Below are 12,508 nucleotides of genomic sequence, written 5' to 3' on the forward strand. Positions count from 1 at the left end.
ATTGTGGCACATAAGGTGTAATCTAAGCTAACACTCTGTCCTGGAAGGCCTCCCAAACTCCATGTATATCCTTCTCCAGTTAGCATCTGCTTTCAGTCATCTCAGACCTAAATGAGCTCCAGTCTACAGGGTGGCTGTCTCATTGGAGAGCAGGAAACTCAGGACTTCCAGAGCTGGAAGCACAAGTCACAGCCAGGCATGGCAGAGAGCCTGTGAACCAAAGACCTCAGCCAGACTGCACTTGCCCTCTGCCCAGCAGGCTCTGGAGCAGAGATGCTGTGCAGGCTCCATTCTAGCCACTCAAGCACAATTATGTTTCACTGCTCCTCCAGTCATACCAGTAAGCCTCACTTCTCAAACTAAAAGCACATAAGTTTGCTTAGGAAGCAAGTGAAAATAACATGATTTTATCAAACAGGAGTGGGAAAAAAAAAGAAAAAGAAAAGAAAAGATAAGGATGTTTCCTTTAGAGAAAAGCACTGAGGTGAGCCAGGGAGAAAAGCAGGGGAGAAGCAGAGGTCATCAAATTCCTGCTTAATGCCAAAGATGGAGCCAGGCTGAGAGCAGTAGGAGCTGATGACAGCATATAATAACCCAGGGAAAATAATCTGCTGGAAGAACAACCCTCTCTGTTTTTGCCAGACAGACCATAACAGCTGCACTTTCAAGTCAGTGAAACTACCTGTTTCAATATAGATCTCAAAACACCTACTGCTGCTCAAGCACTTAAAAAACCCCCACACAAGCTATTCCTCCTTTCTTCTTCTTACAAGCAAAACTGTGTCATGTAACAAGACAGCTTCAGACATCAGTACCTCTTCCTTGACTTGCCAGAACAAAACTTTTAGGTGACTATGCCTGCACTGTGAGCAGCTTTTTTCACTTTGTCCTTTGGGGAAAGCAGATGCACTGAAATCAGTGGGGAACTGGATTTTCAGTTGCTTGGGAGCCTTTGCTGTGAACATCAGCCTCTCTGCCCACAGCTGCCCATGAGAACAACGCCTCCACCTCAGACAGTTTCTCCTACATCAAAATTCAGGCATGTCGAGTTTCAGTAGTAGTCTCAAGAAAGATGCTTCTTTAAAAAGAGATTTCAATCATGATAAGAAACTAAAAATATTCAGTTTAATATGACTCAGTAAGAGCAGGCATATCTAGTGCTCCTGACATTCCTGTCTTAAAGCACTGATTGAAATCTTACCTCTCACTTAAAAAAAATTCTATATGATGTATCTTACTCCCATTTTGAACAAAAATTTCTATCTAATAATTTTACTCTTCTTAGCAGAACAGCCACCCTACTTGTCTTTTCCTTTGACTTGTTTATTATTAAAAGAACAATGGTTCTGAGTGGTAAGCTGCCTCCAGCAAAACCACTCCCAAATTACATCACTGCAAGAACAGTTAAGATGCCAATTATAAGGAAAAATAAGGCAGCTGATGACTCCACAAATGATAATAACTTTCCCTAGGACGGTCAGCAGGTCTGTAAGAAAGCACACTGCCAACACTGGAAAGATGACTTATCGTCCTGTACCACACGCTGTGCCCACTGACCGCAGAACACCTGGCACTCGACATGCACTGCTGGGCTTAGCTGGGAAAGGTGTGATGGGAGGCAGGGAGCAGCCAAGCAAACGTACTTGTCAGGATTGTGCGCCTCTTGCACTGCTCCTCCACCCCCCCGTGCTTCTTCCCCGACAGCGTGAACGGCGTCTCGAACACGAAGCGGTTGATGTTGTGGTGCATTTCGAAGTCGGTCTTTCGATCCTCGGCTTCTTTCTCCTCAAAGAAAGGCGTGACGTACGTCACCTGGATGTAGGCATATTTTGGATCCAGGTCTTTGGGGTTGACCTGTGTAAAGGTGGCGAACATAATAATGTTCAGTGTGATGAGCTTCCAATGCATCCGTTACATTGCTGATGCTTTTATCTATCATAGCTGTACTGATAAAAACTGAGACTTCCAAATGTAATATTCAGATCACAGATGAATACAAAGCTATTTAACCAAGTGGCCCTGAAGAACAGTGGGACCTTTGAATATAGCCATTGACAAAAGTGGATGAAAGCTAAATGAGACAGAAAAAAACAGCTTCTGCATTGCAGCAAACATCTGGCTGCTCATCTGCTACTGACTGGGAAGCCCTGCTATAACCCTGTCATTTCCATATAGCACCTGCCATGCTGTAAGGTTATTTTGGTCATCAAGCTAGCTCACAGTACTTTACACATACACTCAGCTGACATTCATTCTAAACACAGCTCTCAAAATCTGAACCATCAATACTCAGTTCTCTCCCTCGTGCAAAACTGCATGTCTTTCATACCTTGTTGGAATCCTGGATGATCTTCACATTATCTATTCCAAACTTGTCTGCATAAAGTTTCATCAGCCTTTGAGAGATCTCAGACAAGCCTGTTAATTTGGGTTCTTTATAGATATACTCTTTACCTTCCTCTTCTTCAAAAAAACCCTGTTTGGAAAGAAACGGAAGGATACAGTGAACACAACAGGCAGGGCAAAGCTTAAACAAGGTGCTTACATGAGGAATCAAGGTAGCCTGTATACCCACCAGAGCATCCAGTAGGCCACTTCCAGTACGTAAATTAAAAGCTTACCTCTCTCCAGTCCTAGCAGACACATACCTAGATGTCTGCATTTTTACTGGTCTGCAGCCTCCAAAGTTACCCAGGAAATAACTCCTACACATTTATTCATGTAAGAGACCAAGCTGCTTAAAGAGTAAAGGGTTTTCTTGAGAATGCTGATGTGTGTATGATGACAAAACCCTCATGGAATAAAAGTGGACATTAAAAATTCTTTAAATTTGAATCATTTGGTTAAAAATTAACTATTTGAGAAGCACTAGTCCTAACAGCACATGAGTATAACAGCTCTCTGTTGGATGCTGAGCCCAGCTGGGGTGTGTGTGCAGCATGACACACCCAGCACATCCTGTCTGGGAGCCATGTGTGCAGGCAAAAGCTGGGCACTGCTGCCTGTGGCCATGGCATGGGGAGCAACTGGGAACTGGTCTGCATCTCTTCAGGACAGCTGAAGAGGAGCTCTGGTGGCATCTTGAAAGGTCATATAGAATTGCAGCATTTTCAGAGACAATCAGTAAGTGATTTACATTTGAAAAGAAAAAGAAAAGCAAAAAAGACACACAGACTGTGCTCCTTTGCAAAAAAAAAAAAGTTCAATATTGTTAAGGTCATTACTTAATATACTAGATGGACTTGGTAGAGCTGTAATAAAAGGCTCAATTGACGTGCTGAACAAGAACCTGTCAGGCTTCAGAAGAAATTTACACAGCATTGCATCCCCTGCAGGTGAGACATTCAGCTGCTACATGATGGACATGTACATCAACACCCTGGGAGAAGCTCTCCCAGCTGAGCAGAAAGCAGCAGGTGCCCCATTAACAAGGACTGGATTTATCCCAATGCCATGAGCTGCACCAGCCCTCCTCCTAGGATTTCACATGCTGCTGCTGAAATCTGGATGTGTACCACTGCAGCTGCACTCAAAGCCTCCTCCTTTCACCTTAATGCAAAGTGACCCAGACAAAAACACCCAAAGCTGCAGGGATAAGTGGAAAGGCAGATTGCATTAATGATGTCAGACCCAAGGCCCTTTAAACTTAACATGATGTGGCTTGGACAGCTACTTCTACAATATACCTGGCAAACTGCCATCTGTTGAAAAACAGAGAAGGAGAAATTAATGAAGTCAAGACATACCTCCAAAATCTCTTTGGAAGGTACTCATGCAAAATCCAGCCGTTTCATGTTGCAGTGTATTTCAACTTTGGCCACTAAAATGATTGACTAGGCAAATCTTCACAAAAATATACTGAATTAAAATAAAATAGCTGAAAATTTCAATGCTTGTTGAACCCTACCCCTAAACTTTATTTCAATAGGGAATAACAAATAAGTATATCTGTGGCTTCTCCTCCAGGGAGGATAAGGGGCAATAAAAGGCCAGTGCCAAGAGCACTGTGGGCATTACTGGAAACCAATGACTAATTGCAACAGCAGCTCATCTGACAGTATCTTAATCAGTCTCACAGTGACCTTTTAACATTGCACAACTTTTAACAACATTATCAATTAAACTCCATAGGCATACAAAGAACTTCACAGGTAATTAGAGAACAAATCTCAAGCTCCAAAGCTGACACCCTATAAACATCTACTGAGCTGGGCAGGCAATTAACTTTCTATTGATTTCACTGAGAAAAGATCTGCAGGATCATAATCTGGTTTCTCATCTTGTTTCCACCCAAGCAAAACTGCTTTATGTGGGAAAACCTCATTAGTTCGATGCAACCATACTTAAACACTCTACTCAGGACTGTTTCTGTCAAAAGACATCTGTTTTCTTTTAGCATTCAGTGTTTTCAACAAAAACCCTCATGTTTTCCAAATTAATCACATAGCAAGCTAGAATATAGTTTATGCTCTTAAACCCTGATTCAGTCTATGTTTGCATGCTGGAACACAATGTTTATATGTAAGTGCCAAATCTCTGTGCTGATGCTTCATGGCACACTAAGATGATATCTGTGTTAATAGTTCTACTTAAAAAAAATACCTGAAAACAAACAACTAACAGATTTAGTCTCATCTCTAATGGAAGAGACATCATTTAAGTACATATTCCCTACAGTATTTCGGCTGACAAGTGACAGGCAGAAGTTAATTGTGAGCTATAAATAAGCACGTCTGCCATATGCTATATGTCTGGCAAAGACTATTGAAAGTAAGATTAAATACTTTTCAGAAGCCAAATATCCTCCAATTTCAGGATTTCAAAATATTAAGCAGCTAAGGTTACATTATTGATGCATATCCCTGGATTATTTTCACACTGGCTGCTTTTGCCCTACAAGGACAACGCAGCCTTTCAGATGAAAATTATTACAGCTGAAGGTAATGGAAGGGAGATGACCTCCTGGACAGTAGGTTATTGGTTTCCACTGTGCTCTGATTCCCAGTGAGGCAAGTTGTGACCCCGGGCTATCACTGTGGGAGCTCTGAAAAGGCTCTTCTTCCTCCCCACACACCCCTAGGTGCTCACAGTAAATTGGACTCTTCTCTGCCCTTTGCTGGAAGAACACACACCATTCCCAGAGCTGACATTCTGAGGAAAAGCCTTCTGCTTTACCTGCCAAGAATTAGCATCTAATGGATCCTTCCCTGTCTATATCAGCTGAGCGCCTCCTCCCACAGTAAGTGAGCACACTGCCCTCCTTGGTAAGGGAAGCTACAGCTGTTCTATCACTTTTGGAAAAGGAGCACATCTTCTGCTCTTCAGACATACACCTGCAGTTCAGCTTCACACTATGAAACTCTGCCCTCCCAACTTCTACAGTTTCTTGCACACACAGGAGAACAAACACTTAACCTAACACTGCTCTGAAAAACAAGTCTGGAGTGGCTTTGCTTATCAGCACAATAAATTCTCAGCTCTTCAGTATATTTAACAGATTTTTTTTGTTTGTTTTTAATTCAAGAAAGATACTGACTTTTCACTCATCTGTGAATAAAATCATATGTGCAGGCTAGTGTGGTCACTTGGGGGTGCAATGAGATGGTGTCACCAAAGGACCTTAACAGACTTCACAGCCTAAAACAGCAGCTGCCATGAGATCCAGCTCTCTGAGCTGGCCAATAAAGCTTGCTGGTGAAAACAGTCAACTGCATCCTCCCTGAGGACCACATTAACTCAAACCATCCTTGTGCAGGGTCCCTGCAGCAATAGCAATGCAGCAACCAAATACTGTCTCTGCCTTTGCATGAAGAATGGTTTTCAGGTACACCTGCAGGTCTTCTTTTTCAACTAAGAACCCCCAAAACTCTCCCTGCAAACAGTATTTACGTTATTCTCTTGTCCTTTAATCTGCTTCCTCTGCAGCTTTTGTTTCAGTTAAAGAACAGCAGTGTTCCATTTTTCCAAAACGTATGTATGTATATATTTAGTATTGATGCAATTGAAAAAAATGTTTATTGCATAAATGTAAATATTTAATAATATTTTTAATGTGAATGTTCTTACATATGTATCTATCCCTGGTTATTTTACAGAATGGTGTATGTGTATGACTGAAAAGGAATCTCATACCTGCATACTGAGTTTACTTCTGTGGCATTCCTTTTGTAGTGGCCTAAGCAAAGTGATTCATATTGCTTTACATCCATTTAACTGTGTAATACTAGTAAAACCTGCAACTATTAGCTTTTGGGAGAAAGTGTGCAAAGTCTGACAGAAGCAGAAAGAAAGGGAATTGCTTTTAGTGTTTTAAATGGATTGGGCACTGAGACTGATCTCAGCATGGAGGCCTGCAATACTCTTGGCAATAGAAGGACCAAAAGACCCCATACCTTCCCACCTGCACAACCAAAATGGAAGCAAGTGGCACACAGGAAAAAGGGACTGATAGAAATACATACACAAAACCTTCCAAAGGGAAAAAATATGCAGGCACAACCAGTGTATGGGAACAGTCTGCTCCCTCTGTCGCTCCTTCCAGGTCAAGCTTCATCTGTAGCTCCCATGTGTGCCATGGTGCTTTGTGTACAGGTAAGCCCTCCTTAACCACCTCTCCACACCCACTCCTGTTTATCTTGGTCAACGAGGCACAAGTAACACCGATAGGAATGATCTACCTTTAATTATTTGCCACACACTTCTGTCACTATGTCTCTGCAAGGAGCCATACAGAGCAGTCCCATTTTCTGCCACATAACATCTCTCCTGCAAAGGGCGAGGAGAAAGTTGTGCTTGTATTCAGAGCTCAGTGACCGGGGGCACCAGGGAACAGACGGAGCAACACGCAGCTGTGACAGAGTCATACGCTTTAGAGCACTAAAGCTGTTTAAATGAAGTTGCCCTTGTGGCACTGGCAGCTGGAAAGTCATTGCACTGTAACAGAGATGTTAACCCAGTTCAGCAGAAGTGCTTCAGCTAAATCACCCCCTGGGAGAGCCACTGCCCCTGGGAAAGCCCTGGTAAGAAGCTGCAAGTAGGAGAGTCATGTTTTCCCCTGTGCTGCTCCCAGTTTGGAGGAAGATCAGGTATAAGGGAAACTCTGCCCTTCCTAAGGTGCAGCTCACTTTCTCCTTGCAATTGGCAAGTCCAGCTTTGCTAATCTGTCTCAAGAGCCAGGAGCCACCACTTCCCTCTGACTCTCCATTTGCTTGCACCTACAAGGGACCACCGGGATGGTGGCTGCATCCTGCCCAGAGTGCTCCAGTTACCATTGCCATGGATCTCGGACTGACACAACAGCCTTCCTCTTTGGAGCTGTTGCACAGGCCAGGAAAGCAGGCTTGCATTCAAACAGCATTAGTGCTACTCCAAGATTTTCAACAGAGAAAGAAGGAGTCCAATCCCACTCCCAGTGAAGGTGAGGGAAACTTCCACTGAGATGAGATGATGCAGCATTGGGCCCCACAGTGCACACACAACATGACAACAGATACAGCTTGGTAATTCAGCTAACTGAACAAACAAAAGTTAGTTTGCAGGATGCAACAATGAATGAAACATTATTTCATCTGCCATGAACCAAAGAATTGAGAGCACAGGAAAGTTAATGTTAAATAAGAGTACAGGGAAGGATGAAGGATGTGTGAGGAGAATTAAACAAAACATGCAAAAGAACTAGACTTACCACAGCCTTGAATAAGATCAAAAGGAGAAAAGAGCAAATTTCTGCATTAAAATCTAATTAGCAAACAGAATGATTCACATCAATCTGTTGTTTACACACCTTATTATTTTAGAATACAGGAAATTGTATGCTTGCCAAAACCAGGACTTAAAGGAACATGCTGGATTTCTACACTGGTTTGTAGTGGAAGAAAGCACAAAATAATGCTTCAAGGGTGCTGAAGCACAGCAGAGGGAATAAAACTATTCTACAGTACATCGCACAGAAATAAGAGGTGGCCTGGAAGAAGTCAGTCAGAGAGAAATACAATGAAACATCTACTACATAGTGCTCTGCTTTAAGCTCTATTAGAGGAGAGTGCCATATATAAAAGATGTCTTCTCTGGTTTTGTTTATGTTTTGGTTTGAAAAATCCTGCCCCGCCTCAGTCTCAGTTTTGACTGATGAAGTCAAGAACTAAAGCTGACATACAAGTAACTCTGTTCTCCACTACACCACTAAATCCACAGCAGTGTTTTACACAGAAGCAACCGAGTGCTCTCTCTCCTGAGTGAAATCCTGCTGGGAAGTCTGACCCACAAGGCAGTTTCTACCCCTTCTACCAAGGGCTTGCCTGTTTTGGCTTCCCTGAAATATGTCAGGAGAAGAAGAACAGAAGAACAGGGCTGAAACCTGGGAATCCGTGGGTATGAAAGAACACAAGCTGACTTACCTGCCCGTAAAATGCCACACGGTAATATCGCCCAAAGAGACGTTTCTCAGAGTTCACCACTTCTGCAACCTTCAGGTACGAGCGGTGGATGTCGTAGTACAGATCAGACAGCCTCTACACCAGCAAACAGGCAGAGGGAGGGAAGGTGAGAGCATATTTTGGAAAATGCCACTACAGCTCTGAACAACCACGGCTTGCCTTAAGCAGGTTCCCAAATCTTTGCCAAGATGGCTGTACACGCTAAGGGAATAGTTTAACCTTGTTAGCAGCCACTAAAGATTCATTTCAAGGTTTCTGTCATCTTCTGACCAGTTTTGTGGCATTGGATGCCTTTGGGTACAGGGTCACACAGGAAGAGAACCATCCCACTACCAGGCAGTGGTACAGACCTACTGAGAGGTCAGAGAACCCAAGTGTCAGTCATGCAGGTGAGAGCAAGGTGCCAACAACTCCAATCAGCTCCCAGTTCCATGGAAATATATGCTATCCACAATTACCACTAAGCTGCATTTTCCTAGGATAGTGAACCCAAATTTCACCTAAGTTAAAATATGAGGACCTGTTTACTCAGCATACACCTTATTGTTACCTACCACTTTGGTTTTCTTTAAATTTAAACCCAGAAAAATCAGTAAATGGGATGATGATCTGTTTATCCATTATGTACTGAAATTGCCAAGTCAATAAGAAATCAAGAAACTCTGAAACTGTGAAGAGATCAGGCAATTTATCAGCAGTTTCTAAACTTAAATACGATGCAAATGTGCTCCTGGTTTAAAACCCATGTAAAAGAATCACATCTACTGGCTAAGACAAGAGGTTTGAATTTCTTTTTTTAATTTACTGTTATATTGATGCTGAAAAGAGAAAGGTAGGATACCAGAGTTTTTTATTTTCTCACAGCACAAAGCATTAAAAGGAGAAATTACAGACAGGAAGAAAGAAAACATTCCTTTTAAAGAAAGCACTCTTTTTTCCCCTAAAAATTTTGATCTTTTCTGCTGCTTTAGGATAATTAAAAAAACGCAAACCAAACACCAACTTACTTTAAAGTCTCTCTGCTTTTCAAAAACAGCAATGATAGGCTTGTTAACCTCAGCAATAAGCTCATATCTCTCAGACTTCCACAGGTACTCAACACACAGCTCCAGCTGCTCCACAAGAATATTCTGCAATTTCACAAATACAAATAGTTCAATGACTTGACAGCTGGTGGCATTTAATTAACAGCAATGCCACCAAAGCACATAACCAATACTTCATTTTTATTCTGGAACTTCTATGTTAAGGTTTATTGCAATGACACGATGTTTGATCAGTTATTGCTGACCTAGCTTTCTGTAGAAAAAACCCTGATATAACAGTAACATGAAAATACTTGTATACTTGACATCTCATGCAGAAGAATGGGTTTGCTTTGTGGGCTCTCCCCTGCTCTGACTTCCGTCTCTGGTACTTCATGTTCTTGTTAGCTAAACACCAGTCCTGGCTGCTTAATACAACAGCTGTGACATTTCACTCAAAAGCTGTGTACCTTTTAATACTGTGTGAGTACATTCACTGTAGTTTGTTGTAACATGCACAGACATCTGCTAGAATTAACAATCTCTGTTAATAAGAACAGGTATATAAATGTTAACGTTGCTGACCTCATTATAGGGAGTATCTTGCATCCCAGAGTCTTCCTTCATAGCACCTTCTTCTTTAATGTTGGGGGTAATGCTCAGAAAAGCAGGCCATCCCATGGAAAATAAGCCTTGAAGGGCAAGTCATAACAAAGTCAATTAATGACTGAATAACCAGGTAATTCAAGAAGTTACTGGATGCCATTGAAACAGAGCTGATTTTATTTGACTAGATTAGTTACTTTTTTCGCAGCTCAAGTAATGAGAAGCACAGATGAAGCTGACTGAATTTATGACACTATTATACATTTTGTCAATGATATAAATCCACTTGTCCAGGCAAAGGGCAATGATAACATTTTCCTGATGCAATGGTACTCCTCTCTTTGGCGTTCTGGTCCTGAGCTGTGCAGTGCTGGCAGTCCTTGCGAAGCTACACTTGTGTGTGCAAAGGAATTACCCTCCCAGGCTGAGGCAACACTATTTGTACTTGTGAAACCCACTCTGGGACCTGCACAGTCCCACAGGATCACCAAAGGCCATGGGGACATGGCTGTTCTGGACCACGCTGTGCCTTTGCTGGGCTCGAGCTGCTGGTAGCAGAGGTCATGTCCTGCCCAGGGCCAGCAGGGCTGTCACAGCCCCAGCTGAGAAACTCCCTTCTAGAAAGCTCAGGCTGGTGGCAGAAGCTGCAGATAGGAAGGCTCACAAGGAATGAAACTGAGCTTACATTGAGCATTTGCTAAGCTAAGGCCTTAGTGCAGTGGTTGCAGCAGAAACAACTTGCACAGGCACTGCACGTTACAGATGAGGGGAAGTCTGGCCAACTAGGATTTCACTACTGCTCTCGAACAGAGAAGGTAAATGTGCCAGTGGAGATGATGAACTCCTGGCACAGTTCATGTTCAATTAAAAAGTAGGAAAATGCTACTATGGCTCAATTAAAAAAGCTAACCCACACACACTGAGACAGGAGGCTACATCTCCTCTTTCAATTTTGAAAATGGTTTAATATCACCCAAGTTCTTCACTCCATCTGCTGTAATCTGTTATTCAGGCAAAGTATTTTACCACTACTGAACTACCTCAGAAATACTGCTCTTCACAGAAAGCTTCCCTCTAAAAGGATGTATTTTTTCATCTTGCCCACAGACAAGTCCAAGTGAAAAACTATGGTCTTTCCAAAACTAACAGTTTTCTCTTCCCCAGATATTTGCCCTTGACCCTAGAAATTGCTCATAGAGGAAATTCCTTGTATCCCATGCAGAGAATTACTGTGAAATACACATTTCATAAACCATAGAGCCATTGGCATAGAAGCATTAAAAAATATAAGCCTGCACTTTATTTCTCTAATAAGCATCACAGATTTAAAAAAACCTTAAGTTACATATGGATAACCAGATATTAATTCCATCCCCCTGCCCTCCCAGCTTTGGATAGCCAAGGAATTGGACATGGATTTGCATGCTAAACACCAACTGACCCGAGAGGGATTTCTCTTGCCAATGAAGAGCAAACTGCTCTCATGCTGAAAAAGCCCATAACCAGAGACATTCTGAGCCATCCATCAAACCAGCCAAAGAGCACAAGGAAAGGAACACGTTTCCAACATTACTTGCTTTCTATTACAGCCTTCAACATGCACTAGAAATAGTTTTGCTTTGGTTGGTATTTTTCCAGATCAGTTGCAGAACAACAGTTTGACTTCCTAGTTATGTTATTTGACCCATAAACAGGCATGGTTAGAGCACTCACTTCCTCCATTGTGAGTTGTTAGTAACACATTACTATCAGAGACTTGACCATCTTCCAGGAGCATACGTGAGGTACAAATCTTTTCCATTTTCCAGTAACCTATGATAGTGTAAGATGGTATTAGTATAGTGCTACTGGTATGTGTTAATACATGCATATGTAATAAAAACAGACTAACAAGTGAAGCATTCTCTTTTAGCACTACTTTGCTAAACATTTAATTAACCCTCTTTACACAAAACACACACTTTCACTGTTCCAGTGTTAAGACTAGCATTTATGATATATTTTAAAAGTAAAATATTTAGGAAAAATTCAAGCTACTTTAAGAATACTTTATGTATAAGGAAGGAAAGCAGGAGAGCCAAAACTTATTTTCAAGAATAATGTTTATAGATACATAGCTGGCTTTGAATGCGTTGATCTTACCTTTTCTCTTCAGGTACTCTGCAATGAGAGCAGCAATATGAATATAGCACATAGCAGCCTGTAAGGAGAGACCAATATACATGGATATGTTAAAGTGCACTGTATGACTTAAAGATTACATGTGATAAGGAGCACATACTTTCATCACTGCCAGGTCTTGATGCAGAAAAGGGAAGACAAAACTAATCTAAGAAAATAAAGGATTAAATGATGAAATCCTTCTGGAGCATTAATTTCACTAGGTGTCTTATGTAAATACATAGATTTGCTCAAGAAAACCATTAAGATTACTTAATAAAT

The 12,508-nt window shown here is 41.7% G+C and overlaps 1 protein-coding gene across 1 annotated transcript in view; it reads right to left on the reverse strand.

Moving 5' to 3' along the window:
• Positions 1 to 12,508, reverse strand: part of DOCK10 (dedicator of cytokinesis 10) — a 121,942-nt gene that overhangs the window by 6,140 nt on the left and 103,294 nt on the right. Inside the window, exons 46-52 of the mRNA XM_018080034.2 lie at positions 12,209 to 12,266; positions 11,780 to 11,878; positions 10,046 to 10,152; positions 9,443 to 9,565; positions 8,397 to 8,510; positions 2,330 to 2,476; positions 1,644 to 1,854 (exon numbers count right to left, since the gene is read on the reverse strand). Coding sequence (XP_017935523.1) covers positions 1,644 to 1,854; positions 2,330 to 2,476; positions 8,397 to 8,510; positions 9,443 to 9,565; positions 10,046 to 10,152; positions 11,780 to 11,878; positions 12,209 to 12,266 — 859 coding nt within the window. The remainder of the gene's footprint in view (positions 1 to 1,643; positions 1,855 to 2,329; positions 2,477 to 8,396; positions 8,511 to 9,442; positions 9,566 to 10,045; positions 10,153 to 11,779; positions 11,879 to 12,208; positions 12,267 to 12,508) is intronic.

Source organism: Manacus vitellinus, unplaced genomic scaffold (assembly GCF_001715985.3).
Source record: "Manacus vitellinus isolate BGI_N305 unplaced genomic scaffold, ASM171598v3 scaffold_49_pilon, whole genome shotgun sequence".
Classification (NCBI taxonomy): domain Eukaryota; kingdom Metazoa; phylum Chordata; class Aves; order Passeriformes; family Pipridae; genus Manacus; species Manacus vitellinus.